At 47.3% G+C, this 14236-nt stretch overlaps 1 protein-coding gene across 3 annotated transcripts in view; it reads right to left on the reverse strand.

The window, feature by feature from the left end:
• Positions 1 to 14236, reverse strand: part of slf1 (SMC5-SMC6 complex localization factor 1) — a 113538-nt gene that overhangs the window by 57156 nt on the left and 42146 nt on the right. For 2 of the 3 annotated variants that reach the window (XM_038805266.1, XM_038805268.1), the window contains exons 6-7: positions 6652 to 6855; positions 6431 to 6502 (exon numbers count right to left, since the gene is read on the reverse strand). In XM_038805266.1, the coding sequence (XP_038661194.1) occupies positions 6431 to 6502; positions 6652 to 6855 (276 nt within the window). The remainder of the gene's footprint in view (positions 1 to 6430; positions 6503 to 6651; positions 6856 to 14236) is intronic. The other variant, XM_038805267.1, reaches the window with a different exon arrangement.

Genomic DNA, 14236 nt, shown 5'->3' on the forward strand with positions numbered 1-14236 from the left:
ATTTAAAAAGGGGGCCAGGGTAACCCTGGCAGGTACCAATTAGTCAACCCAATATGTTTTCAGGAGAGTAGTGAACAATTCTTCCCAGACTGGAGGAAAGTGTATAGTAGTGTCTTCTAGGGGTCAGTGTTGGTGCTCCTCTTGGTATGTACATTAATAATTGGGTGTATAATTGGGCATGATTTAAAAGTTTGCAGATGACAAATCTCTGAAATCTAGTAAACAGTGAGAAGGATAACAAACTGATGAAATGGGCAGACATGTAATAGTTGTAATTTGAGGTAGGGCAGTGTACGAAGAATTTTGTTTTTGTTTTTATAAATTTAGCGTACCCAATTATTTTTTCCAATTAAGGGGCAATTTAGTGTGGCCAATCCACCTATCCTGCACATCTTTTTTTGGGTTGTGGGGGCGAAACCCACGCAGACACAGGGAGAATGTGCAAACTCCACATGGACAGTGACCCATGGCCGGGATTCGAACCCGGGTCCTTAGCGCCATAGGCAACAATGCTAACCACTGTGCCACCGTGCTGCTCGTGTACGAAGAATTAAGACAGGCAAAGCAAATTAAATGGTACAATTTTAATGGAGCACAGGAGCAGAGACATGGCAATGTAAATACACAAGTCTTTGAAAGTGCCAAGACAAATTGTTAAAGGCATAAGGAATCCTTAGCTTTATAAATCGAGGCAAGATGTTGTGCAAAACCTGTATCACTAGGCTCAGCTGAAGTATCTTGTCCATATCTTTAGGAAGAATGTCAAGGTTTGAGAGAAGGCGCAAAGTATTGGTTAAAAATTCAGATGTGTGGAGAGACTATAGAAACTGGGTTTCTCTCTTCAGAAGGAGGAGGGGAAGATTTGATAGAGGTGTTGAAAATCATGAAGACTTTTGATGGGCCAAATAAGGGGAGACTATTTCTTGAGGGAGAGCAAACATGAGGAAGAAAATTATGCAGGGAAATAGGATGACCTGAAAAGGGTGGCAGAAACAGATTCAATAATACCTTCCAAAATGGAATTGGATATATACGAGAAGTGAAAACAATTATGGGGTTATGAGGAAAGAACAAGGGAGTAGTAGTAGTAGTTGGGTTTTTGAAAGAAAATCTGTTACATGCCAAGAGTATAATGTGCTATGAAATAGAATGTTTCTATTCATTAGACAAGTTATGAATAAAAGCATGCCATGGATATCGTAAAATTCACAAAATGTATGAAATTTCATAATAGCACTTTTTCTCCTATTCAGTTTAAATTGTTTTATGTATCATACAACAACTCAGAATAAAAGTAGTTTTCCCTCTCCCCAACATCTCTCTTCATTCTGACAAAAGAATAAAATGTTTACGTCAATTTAAAATTTTCAACATTGATTCCCAGAAGAAACAGTCTTATCTATTTACTTACCAAAGCCCTTTATCACATTAGAAACTATTAAATTTCTGTGTAGCCTTCTCTGCTCCAGTGAAAATGGTCCCAATATCTTAAGACCAGCGAAAACAGTCCCAATATTTCAAGACCGCCTTCAAATCATTGGGCTGGATTTTGCAGTTGTAACGACAGCGAAACAGTCAGCATTCGCTATCATTACCCTGTGAAACTGCAATTTCTAGTGTCTGCACATGTGCAGTTAAATGTAGAAATCACAGTCAGTGATTTCCTGTTCCTCCACAGGGTGTGAAGTCCCTGCAGATAACAATAAAAACAATAAAAAAAACACCACAATGATGAGAACTTCCCCTTTTACTTGGTAGTCACTGTTTATTACCCCCTGAAAATGTTACGCCTTGCTCATGAGCTGGGTTTATAAAGTGGTAAACCAATTCATAACTGCTACTAAGCAATCACTCTGGCCCTCAAAAAATAATTTTGTATTCGCGTAATGTCATTTTTTAATGATATGATTAAAAAAAAATGAAACTGAAATAAAGTTGATTTGATTTATTTATTGTCACATGTATCGAAGTACAGTGAAAAGTATTTTTCTGCAGCCGAGGAAACGGACACAGTACATACATAGTAGACAAAGGATAATCAACAGAGTACATTGACAAACGGTACATCGACAAACAGTGATTGGTTACAGTGCAGAACAAGAGGCCAAACAAAGCAAATATATGAGCAAAAGCAGCATAGGGCATCGTGAATAGTGTTCTTACAGAGAACAGATCAGTCCGAGGGAGAGACGTTGAGGAATCTTGGTGCTGTGGGGAAGAAGCTGTTCCTACGTCTGGGTGTATGGGTTTTCAGACTTCTCTATCTTCTGCCTGATGGAGGGGTCTGGAAGAAGGCGATGCCTTGGTGGGAGGGGTCTCTGATAATGCTGTCTGCCTTCCTGATGCAGTGTAGACAGAATCAATATGACGGTGGCAAGCCTGTGTGACGCGTTGGGCTGAGTTCACCACACTCTGCAGTTCTTGCGATCTTGGACCGAGCAGTTGCCATACCAGGCTGTGATGCAATCAGATTGGATGCTCTCTGTCGCACATCTGTAGAAGTTTGAGAGAGTCGCTGCAGACATGCTGAATTTCTTTAGCTTCCGTAGGAAGTAGAGATGTTGTTGGGCTTTCTTGACTCCAACGTAAGTGGACCAGGCCAGGCTGTTGGTGATGGTGACACCTCCCCCCAAGGAACTTAAACGTATCGACCATCGCCACTGCGGAGCCATTGATGCAGACTGGAGCGTGTGTGTCGTGCCATGCTTCCTGAAGTCAGATCCTTTGTCTTTCCAACATTTAGAGAGGTTGTTTTCGGTACACCATGCAACCAAGTGATTTATCTCCCTTCTGTAGTCTGATTCGTCGTTGTTTGAGATATGGCCCACCACAGTCATATCACCGCAAACTTATGGATTGAGTTGGGAGTTAAATCTTGGCACACAGTCATGTGTGTATAGGGAGTACAGTAGAGGACTGAGCACACATCCTTAAGGGGCCCCGGTGTTGAGGACTATTGTGGAGGAGGTACTGTTGCCTATCCTGACAGATTACGGTCTGTTGGTCAGGAAGTTAAGGATCCAGTTGCACAGGGAGGGGTCAAGTTCAAGATTTCAGAGTTTGGTTATTAATCTTGTTGGGATAAATGTGTTGAAGGTGGAGCTGTAGTCTATGAATAGCAGTCTTACATAGGAGTACTTGTGGTCGAGGTGTTATGAGTTTTGATTATAGACCCAGGGACAGCATGTGCTGTGGACAGGTTGCGGTGATAGGTAAACTGTAGTGGATCGAGATGGTCTGGGAGGCTGGCAGTGATCCATCTTATGACTAGCCGCTCGAAGTATTTCATGATAACAGATGTCAGGGCCACTGGGCGGTAATCGTTGCGGCAGGCTACCTTGTTCTTCTTTGATACTGCTATTATGGTGATCTTCTTGAAGGAGGTGGGGATCTCAGAGCAGAGGAGTGAGGTGTTGAAGATATCTGCGAATACACTCGCCAACTGGTCTGCGCAGGTTCGGAGTGCTCGCCCAGGGACTCCGTCGGGGCCCCTAGCTTTCCACGGATTCACTTTCAATGTGGCAGCTCTTACCTCCGAGGCTGTAATAGGGGTATGGGTGTGTCCAGGGCTGTTGGTGTGGGTGGCACTGATGCATTGGCTGACTGCTCAAAGCGGGCATAGAACTTGTTCAGATCATTGGCTAGGGATACTTCAGCCCCAGATAATCCACCTGGCTTTTCTTTGTAGCCCATGATCTTGTGTAGGTCCTGCCATAGTCATCGTGGGTTAATGTCGTTGACCTGGGACTCTTTGATGCAGTATTGTCTTTTCGCATCCTGATGGCTTTCCGTACGTCGTAACTGAATTTCCTATATAGGTCAGGGTCGGCAGACTTGAATGCCACCGTCCGGAACTTCAGCAGGGAGGGAACCTTTTGGTTGAGCCAGGGTTTCCGATTGGGGATTACCGTATTGTCGTCTTTGGTACACAGTCCCCGACACACTTACTGATGAAGTCTGTGACGGTGGTTGCGTACTTGTCCAGGTTAGCTGCCGCGGCCTTGAATGTGGACCAGTCCACAGACTCCAAGCAGTCGTGGAGGATGTCCTCCAATGCCTCGGACCAGCACTGCACGGTTTTCTTGACTGGCTCAGCCAGCTCGAGTTGGTTTGTCAGCCGGAAGTAGGCATGCCGACTTGTGGTCAGATTTGCCAAAGTGTGTTCGGGGAATGGAGCAGTAGGCACTTTTGATGCTCGTGTAACAGTGGTCCAGGGTGTTTGCACCTCTGGTGGGGCAGGAGATATGTTAATGGAGTTTGGGTAGAATTTGGTCGAAGTCTCCGGCCACGATTGTCAGGGCTTCGGGGTGATTTGTTTCTTGGTTGTTGATGGTGGAATGTAGTTCGTCAAGTGCTTCTTCACTTCCGCCTGGGGTGGGATGTAGGCTGCTGTGAGGAGTACAAAGGTGACTTCACGTGGGAGGTAGAAGGGGCAACACATCACGGGTAGGAATTCTAGGTCTGGGGAGCAATGGCACGCTAGGGACACCACATCCGAGCACCAGGAGGTGCGGATGAGGCGGCAAATATGTCATTATCTAATGCGTATTTTCCAAGCCTTATTTGGCTCAAGGGAGAGATAATCCGTGCATTTTGAAGAGTTGTCATACAGAAACAATGTGGCTGAATGCCTACCCTGCTTGATGACACTGGTGCTAAGTCAAGGCGATCTCCAAGCATTCAATAACAGAGTCAGAGTCTTGAAAAAAAGAAGTGAACTCTACGCCACCAAGATTGCTAGATTTTTGTGTGCAGCTTTGAGGTCAGTGGCGAGCACGATTGCCTTGCCACAGATCATAAAATCTTGCCCACTGCGGGCAGGTTGGGTCACCCAGGCAATTCGGGGATGAGGGCTCGTCGCCGAACCTCGCTATCTGGCCGTCCGCCCAAGACGGTGGCCCAATAATGGGATTCCCTTTTATTCTGTGCCATGCATAAATTTGCATGGCGTGGAACACAGAATTGCTTACCGGTTTACTCTCCCAGGGGGATCATAAACCTGTTGGTAGTTCAGCTCCAGTGGGAGAACATAGGGCACGATCCAGTGGCCGTCTTGCGCTCGGTTGAGAGCACAACGTGACCAGAGAATCCAGGAGAGACCACCCGTAGGCCTCCGCACCTCTGAACACCTCCCAATCTGAACATCTCCCAAAAGGGGCAGGACCAGACGGTGCTCACTTAAGGTCTTTTTTTTAAATTTAAATTTAGAGAACCCAATTATTTATTTTCCAATTAAGGGGCAATTTAGCGTGGCCAATTCACCTGCCCTACACCTCTTTTTGGGTTGTGGGGGTGTGACTCATGCAGATATGGGGAGAATTGCGACAGTGACCTGGGCTGGGATCAAACCCGGGACTTGGTGTCTCGAGGCAGCAGTGCTAACCAATACGCCACCGTGCTGCCCACTAAAGCAAGTCTTAAACCTACCGACAGCTTACTTACCCTGGATTTACCAGCCTCCATCGATCCACCGGCCTCCCCAGGGAGGCTGCAGCTAGGCGTCAATCAGTGCTGGCCCACAAGAACATGGACCTGGTGGAATGGCACCTGGGGAGGTGTGCCGGGCCAACAGAGACCCCTGGGTGGTCAGTGCAGGATGGCCCCCTGGCCCTTCCCCTGGAACGTGGGCACCATGGCATTGTCCAGCAGGCACTGCCAGGGTGGCAGTCCAAGGGTGCCAAGGTGGCGCTGCCAAGGGTCGCGACCTGATGGGGGCCATGCCTATGAAAGGAGGGTGGAGGTGTGCAGTGCAGGTAAATAGGTGCTGGGTGTGTTGTAAGACATCTTGGGGGTGGGATAGTGCCTGTGTGTGTGGTGAGGCGACAATTCCCATGGGTGGGAACCCACAAGCTCACCAGAGATCGTGGCACCTTCCTAAATGGCCCGATCTCTTGAGCTCAGCTCCCAAGTGCTGAAAAAAATTCAAAGTGTGGGCTAAACCGGAGAGAAATTCATCTGGGCCCAAGAAAGTGTAGTGTCACTGGATAACAGTGGGGATCGTGTTGGCAGAGCTGACGGGAAACTCCCTGAAAAATCCGCCACAAACGAACTTCAAAATTTTCCATTAAATTCCACCTGCAGGCTCCTAAACGGAGAATCCAGCCCTATATATTTCATGAAATTTGAGTGAGTCTGATTTTTGTTGGAAAAAAAGATGAATTCTGCAAATGTGTTTAAGAATAGCAAAATGTACTAAGCTCCTTTGGCATTTATCATGCCATGCACAGCATATCAGGATACAAGACTCTTTAAGGAAGTCATAATCATGTATTGCACCCTAAATAAGACAAATAAACATTAAGTATACTCTGGTACAAATAATCGTTCGTCTGTGTTGACTACTATTTTTAATCTAAAAATTGGATAACAACATATTACGGAACACCACAGGTTTGTAACAGTCACAGCTTAAATGTAAAAATCAGCATACCTGATGATGTTTCATAGTTGAGGTATATAAACAGCATCCTATACCCGATGGTATATAATTGCTTCGTGTTGTCTAACGATTTAAAAAAATGTAAGAAAAGCATCTAAAAGTACTGTCATTACACATCGAAATTTTTGAACTATCACAATACGACTTTTTTTTTTAAAAACAAAAAAAAAACAAAACATGATTGAGACATTACAGCACAAGATTTTTGTTACCTCCGGTAAACCGAGGCACATCTGAAGTCTGTATTTAAATGACTCCTCAGATTTCATTTCCTGGAAATAAGCAGTACTCGGCTGCGGGATTTGTGCAACATCCAATGTTGAATCCAGGAAAGAACACGAGGATATGTGAGCAGCATCCAGAATATTCAGATAGGAAATCGTAGGATCCTCATTAGACATTTTAGAACAATGAGGCTGCAAATCAAAATTTGAATTGCAAAGTTAGAAATTGTCATGAACACTGTGGTGGTAAATAAATGAAGACATTAATTGTCGTTTTAACATATCACAGCATTCATTTTGACTGGGTAACTTGAGCCGATCTCGAGACCACATCAGCCATCGGTAGAACACCGCCGCAAGCGGAAAATTCATCGAGAACCAGAAAATACGACCTGCTCCAGCAAGCTGATTTCAGATTTTCCAGGCCCTCCCTGGCGGCGTAACAGGAAATCTGCCACACAAGGCCAAGAATCTCAGTTTAATACATTATAATATCATTAGCTAGCCCTCCCTCTGGGACATCCCCCTCTCACTGAATTTACATCGGTCACAGCTTGACCATGAGAGTGTGTGTGCATGCGTGTGTCCCATCTTTACTGCAGTCAGGTGGAAGAGACATAGCGTTGTCATTCGCATACTCCTCTAGGGAACTAGGGAAAGGATTGGCCCACTCAAAGACAAGAGAGGGAATTTATGCGTGGACTCAGAGGAAATGGGTGAGATTCTTAATGAGTACTTTGCATCGGTATTCACAAAGGAGAGGGACAAGACGGATGTTGAGGCTAGGGATGGATGTTTAAATACTCTAGGTCAAGTAGTCATACGGAAAGGGGAAGTTTTGGGTATTCTAAAAGACATTAAGGTGGACAAGTCCCCAGGACCGGATGGGATCTATCCCAGGTTACTGAGGGAAGCGAGGGTCGAAATAGCTGGGGCCTTAACAGATATCTTTGCAGCATCCTTGAGCACGGATGACGTCCCGGAGGACTGGAGAATTGCTAATGTTGTCCCTTTGTTTAAGAAGGGTAGCTGGGATAATCCAGGGAATTATAGACCTGTGAGCTTGACGTCAGTGGTAGGCAAACTGTTGGAGAAGATACTGAGGGATAGGATCTATTCACATCTGGAAGAAAATAGACTTATCAGTGATAGGCAGCATGGTTTTGTGCAAGGAAGGTCATGTCTCACAAACCTAATAGAATTCTTTGAGGAAGTGACAAAGTTAATTGATGAGGGAAGGGCTGTAGATGTCACATACATGGACTTCAATAATGCATTTGATAAGGTTTCCCATGGCAGGTTGATGGAAAAAGTGAAGTCGTATGGGGCTCAGGGTGTACCAGCTAGATGGATAAAGAACTGGCTGGGCAACAGGAGACAGAGAGTAGTGGTTGTAGGGAGTGTCTCAAAATGGAGAAGGGTGACTAGTGGTGTTCCACAGGGATCCGTGCTCGGACCACTGTTGTTTGTGAAAAATTCCCGCTACCTAAGGATCCAAATCGCTCATGACTGGATAGGGATCCACAAGTGGAACCTGACCAGCCTGATGGAAGAAGTAAAAAAAGACTTGCAGAGATGGAACACATTCCCACTCTCCCTAGCAGGGAGAGTGCAGATGATCAAAATGAACGTACTGCTCAGGTTCCTCTTCCTGTTCAGATCCATCTCGATCTACATCTCCAAGGCCTTTTACAACTCACTAGAAAAACTGATTATGGCCTGTGTGTGAGGGGTGGCACAAGAATCCCAAAAGGAGTACTGCAGAGAGTGAGATCCATGGGAGGCCCAGCCCTCCCAAATCTGCAATAGTACCACTGGGCGGCAAGCGCGGAGAGGGTAAAGTGGTGGATAAAGGAGCCAGAAAGCAAGTGGGTGCTTATGGAGGAGGGCTCCTGCAGAGGGACCTGCCCCCGGGCCCTAGCCACAGCAGCAGTCCCATCCCCACCAAATAAACACTCAAAGAGCCCAGTGGTGGTAGCAACATCCGGGCGTGGAACCAACTGAGACAGCACTGTGGGCTAACCGAAATGTTCAACAAGGTCCCCACATGCAACAATGACAGGTCCCCGCCGGCGACAATGGGTGCCACCTTCAAAAGGTGGAGACAGGATGGGAGGGACACTGACAATTAGGGACTTCTACACTGACAACACTTGAGGAACTGACGGGGGGGGGGGGGGGGAGAAACCGAACCAAGGTACATGCAGATCAAAAACTTCTTACGCAGGGAACCGAGGACGTATCCACGACCACCACAACAATCAGTGCGAGAGGAATTACTTGTAAAGGATATCCTAGGGAAAGGGAACAATGGCGACATATATGGGTGACTACGAAGGAGGTCGAACACTCAACTGGACGGGACTAGAAAGAATGGGGAGGAGGACTTGGGGTTTGAAATAAGGTGGGGATTCTGGAGCGAAGTACTGCACAGGGTCAACTCCACCTCCACATGTGCAAGACTAAGCCAAATGCAGATAAACGTGGTACACAGGGCCCAGAACCCAAATGAACAGGTTCTTCCCAGACGTGGAGGACAAATGCGAACAATTCCAAGGAGACCCGGCCAACCACGGCCACATGTTCTGGTCTTGCCCCAGACTTGCCGGGTTTTGGACAGCCTTCTTTTGAGGCAATGTTCAAGGTGGTGGGGATGAGGGTGGAGCCCTGCCCAAGAGTGGCAGTCTTTGGGGTCTCAGAACAACCAGATCTATCCATGGGGAAGTGGGCCAAAGCCCTTGTCTCCCTGATCGCCCGTCGGAGATTCCTGATCGGCTGGCCGGAAGCAGCACCACCCAAAGCTGCAGACTGACTGTCCGACCGATCAGAAATTCTCCAAATGGAGAAAATTTAATTTGCCATCTGGGGGTCGGAAGAGGGCTTCCACAAAACATGGGAGCCATTCACTTGGGTTGTTCCAAGACCTGTTTGCAGCCAATAAGCCAAAGAAAGGGAGAAGATTGTCAATACACAGCAAGGGGGGATGGGGGGGGGGGAAACAGAGAAGCATGGAACTCAACCATGCACAACAAATAGCGCGAGATACAACGTCACAAAAACGCAACCGGAGCAGGGTACAAGAACAGACGAGGGAAGGAGGCATGCTAGATGGCTAGAGGCGGGGAGGAGGAACAGGAGACCCAGCCAGAATCAAAAGCCTACAGGAAAACAAAAAACAGGAAATCGTAACCCCATTGTAAATAACATAAGACTGATGTAAATAACAGAAGCAGACCGATGTGTAAATATTTCTCTTTATCCTTTTTTTGTTTTGCCTTCAAATGTATGTCCACACTATTCCTTGTTCTGTATACTCAATAAAAACATTTTTAAAAAATGAATACAAGAGTGATATACCAAATGGCGACTTATCTCTACTAGTGCCTAGATTCACCCATGCCCATTAGGTGCCTATCGTTTCTTACTCTTCCTCAACAACCAGCTACGCTAAAGTGTATCCCAGGGATCCACAGCCGAGGTTAAGGTGGCCTGCCCTCTTCCACACCTTGTTGCTCGAGGTGACCGTGGCGGAAATCCCCCAAGGGCTTGGACCTGGAGGGTCCTTCCTCGGTGTGGGGGACTGGAGGCGTGCCACTCACTGGGGAGGGCGCTGTCAAACGGGCTGGAAACCCCATGCCTTCTGGGTGGAAGGCCTCGGTCTGCACTCCTGCCTATCCTCTCCCTTCGGTTACCCCACATGCCTGGGTTCCTCCATGGGATAAAGGAGCAGCTAGAGTGATATACAGAAGCACCGCCATCCTCTGGTGCTGATAGGCATAGATTCGCACTAGTGCCTGCACAATGCAGTTGAAGCCCTGCACCATGGAGCTCATGCCATCAGCCTTGGGAGCTCATGAGCTGAACCATGGAGCGGACACCCCTCACCATGGAGCGCGGGTCCTGTGCTAAGGTTTCCATTGCACCCTCACCTCTACAGACAGAAGGCAATGGGACTCCTCCAGTCAGCTTGCAGTTCGAGTGATGTTGTCATCCCTTCCTGATGCTGTAACTCTGCCTTTGTAGTTCCAGCAGCTCTGTGACAAATGGACCCAGGGCACATCATCGGGCAGGGGCACAGTAGAGCCTGGGCTCTGGCATTCTTCCTAGTGTCGGATTCTTAGGACGTTCCCTCCTCCACCTGCTGTGGATCTTCAGCTGTGTGGTGCTCACCAGTGAGTGACCCAGATGTCTGCCTGCCAGTTAATCCCACTGAGATGCGAGTATCTGTGCTGGTAGAGGGTGCTGGCGACGTATCCTTGATCCTCGACTCCAAGATGTCTCCTTTGAAGCATCTCTTGTCTGTGGACTCCACAGGGCACGAGGATGGTCAGATGATTTGACCTGCAAGGGAAGCGTGCATCACAGGGGCAGATTGATGGGTAACTCGCGTGAGGCTTGCACCATGGCTGGATGTATGGACGCTTCTCACTTTTGTCTGGTGCCCCCACTTTACACTCTGCACAGGTGCAGCCCTGCTCTTCACCTGCCAGCTCTGGGACTCTCTCATAAAGTGTTAGGCATCTCAGCTCGGGCATGACTCCAGCAGGCTGTGCCCACTCATGCCAGTTGTGCTCGACTTTGTCCTGCAATGAGGCTGATAGGGGTGGGGGAAAGAGTGCAGGCTGGAATAAGCAACCTTGCCTAACGAATTAGGTGGAATTTTTTACGGAGTTGACCAGGTGTACAGTTGAGGGTACTGCAGCTAATGTAGATTATATGGATTTCAGTAAAGCCTTTGAGAGGGCCACACATGGGAGACGTAAAGGAGGCAAATGCACATGGAATCCAGGGTACTTTTAGAAGGTGGATTCAAAATTGGCTTAGCTGTAGGAGACAGGGTGATGACAAATTGCTGCTTTCGTGACTGGAAGCCAGTGTCTAGTGACGTACCACAGGGACCTGTGCAGAGTCCCCTGCTATTCGTCTTTTACATAAATAACATAGATGACCATATGGAGGTAGGATCAGTAGGTTCACACAAAGATTGGCCAGATGGTTAACATAGACGGAATGGTCAAATGGGCAGCTAACTGGCAGATGTAATTTAACCCTGAAAAGTGAGAGGTGGATGGCGTAATTTGACAAGGAAGCATTCAATGAATATCGTGAATACCGCCCAGTCCATCACACGAACCTGCCTCCCATCCATTGACTCCATCTACACCTCCCACTGCCTGGGGAAAGTGGGCAGCATAATCAAAGACCCCTTCCACCCGGCTTACTCACTCTTTCAACTTCTTTCATTGGGCAGGAGATACAGAAGTCTGAGAACTCGCACGAACAGACTCAAAAACAGCTTCTCCCCACTGACACCTGACTCCTAAATGACCCTCTTATGGATTGACCTCATTAACACTACACCCTGTATGCTTCATCCGATGCAGTGCTTATGTAGTTACATTGTATATCTTGGTGTTGCACTATTATGTATTTTCTTTTCTTCCCATGTACTTAATGATCTGTTGAGCTGCTTGCAGAAAAATACTTTTCACTGTACCTCAGTACACGTGACAATAAACAAATCCAATCCAATGATCGACATTATACAGGGAAGTGCTGAAGAATACTTGTACTTAGGGGTCTCACGGTAGCATGGTGGTTAGCATCAATGCTTCACAGCTCCAGGGTCCCAGGTTCGATTCCCGGCTGGGTCACTGTCTGTGTGGAGTCTGCACGTCCTCCCCGTGTGTGCGTGGGTTTCCTCCGGGTGCTCCGGTTTCCTCCCACAGTCCAAAGATGTGCGGGTTAGGTGGATTGGCCATGCTAAATTGCCCGTAGTGTAAGGTTAATGGGGGGATTGTTGGGATACGGGTTACGTGGGTTTAAGTGGGGTGATCATTGTTCGGCACAACATCGAGGGCCGAAGGGCCTGTTCTGTGCTGTACTGTTCTATGTTCTAATAAAGGGACCATGGCGTGTTTGTCCATAGATCTCGGAAAGCCGGATAGGGTGGTGAAAAAGCATATGGGACAGTTGCCTTTTTACCAAATTACCAAACAATTACCAAAGAAGAACCAGGCAACATGCCTCAATGACTACCGCCCGGTGGCCCTGACGTCAGTTGTAATGAAGTGCTTCGAGAGGCTGATCATGAAGCGCATCACCTCCATACTCCCGGAATGCCTTGACCCACTTCAATTTGCATACTGTCGCAACCGGTCCACATCAGACGCCATTTCCCTGGCCCTACACTCATCCCTAGAGCATCTCGAAAACAAGGACTCCTACATCAGACTCCTATTTATTGACTACAGCTCCGCCTTCAACACCATAATCCCAGCCAAGCTCATATCAAAGCTCCAAAACCTAGGACTTGGCTCTCCACTCTGCAACTGGATCCTTGACTTTCTGACCAACAGACCACAGTCAGTAAGAATGAACACCAACACCTCCTCCACAATAGTCCTCAATACCGGTGCCCCGCAAGGCTGCGTACTTAGCCCCCTACTCTACTCCCTGTACACACACGACTGCATGGCAAAACTTGGTTCCAACTCCATGTACAAGTTTGCTGACGATACGACCATAGTGGGCTGGATCTCGAATAACGGCGAGTCCGAATACAGGAGGGAGATAGAGAACCTAGTGGAGTGGTGTAACGACAACAATCTCTCCCTCAATGCCAGCAAAACTAAAGAGCTGGTTATCGACTTCAGGAAGCAAAGTACTGTACACACCCCTGTCAGCATCAACGGAGCCGAGGTGGAGATGGTGAGCAGTTTCAAATTCCTTGGGGTGCACATCACCAAAAATCTATCCTGGTCCACTCACGTCGACGCTATCACCAAGAAAGCACAACAGCGCCTATACTTCCTCAGGAAACTAAGGAAATTTGGCATGTCCACATTAACCCTTACCAACTTTTACAGATGCACTATAGAGAGCATCCTATCGGGCTGCATCACAGCCTGGTATGGCAACTGCTCGGCCCAGGACCGCAAGGAACTTCAGAGAGTCGTGAATACCGCCCAGTCCATCACACGAACCTGCCTCCTATCCATTGATTCCATCTACACCTCCCACTGCCGGGGGAAAGCGGGCAGCATAATCAAGGATCCCTCCCACCCGGCTTACTCACTTTTCCAACTTCTTCCATCGGGCAGGAGGTTCAGAAGTCTGAGAACACGCACGAACAGACTCAAAAACAGCTTCTTCCCCACTGTTACCAGACTCCTAAATGACCCTTATTGACTGACCTCATTAACACTACACCCTGTATGCTTCATCCGATGCCAATGCTTATGTAGTTACATTGTATATATTGTGTTGCCCTATTATGTATTCTCATGTATTTTCTTGAATTCTGTTTAATTCCCTTTTCTTCCCATGTACTGAATGATCTGTTGAGCTGCTTGCAGAAAAATACTTTTCACTGTACCTCGGTACACGTGACAATAAACAAATCCAATCCAATCCGATCCTTTAGAGGCATAGATTACAAAAGCAGAGAGGTCAGGTTGGAGTTGTATAGAACTTTGGTGAGGCCGCAGCTGGAATACTGTGTGCAATTCAGGTTGCCACATTATAGGAAGGATGTGATTCCACTGGAGCGAGCGCAGAGGAGATTCACCAG

Source organism: Scyliorhinus canicula, chromosome 8 (genome assembly GCF_902713615.1).
Source record: "Scyliorhinus canicula chromosome 8, sScyCan1.1, whole genome shotgun sequence".
Lineage (NCBI taxonomy): Eukaryota > Metazoa > Chordata > Chondrichthyes > Carcharhiniformes > Scyliorhinidae > Scyliorhinus > Scyliorhinus canicula.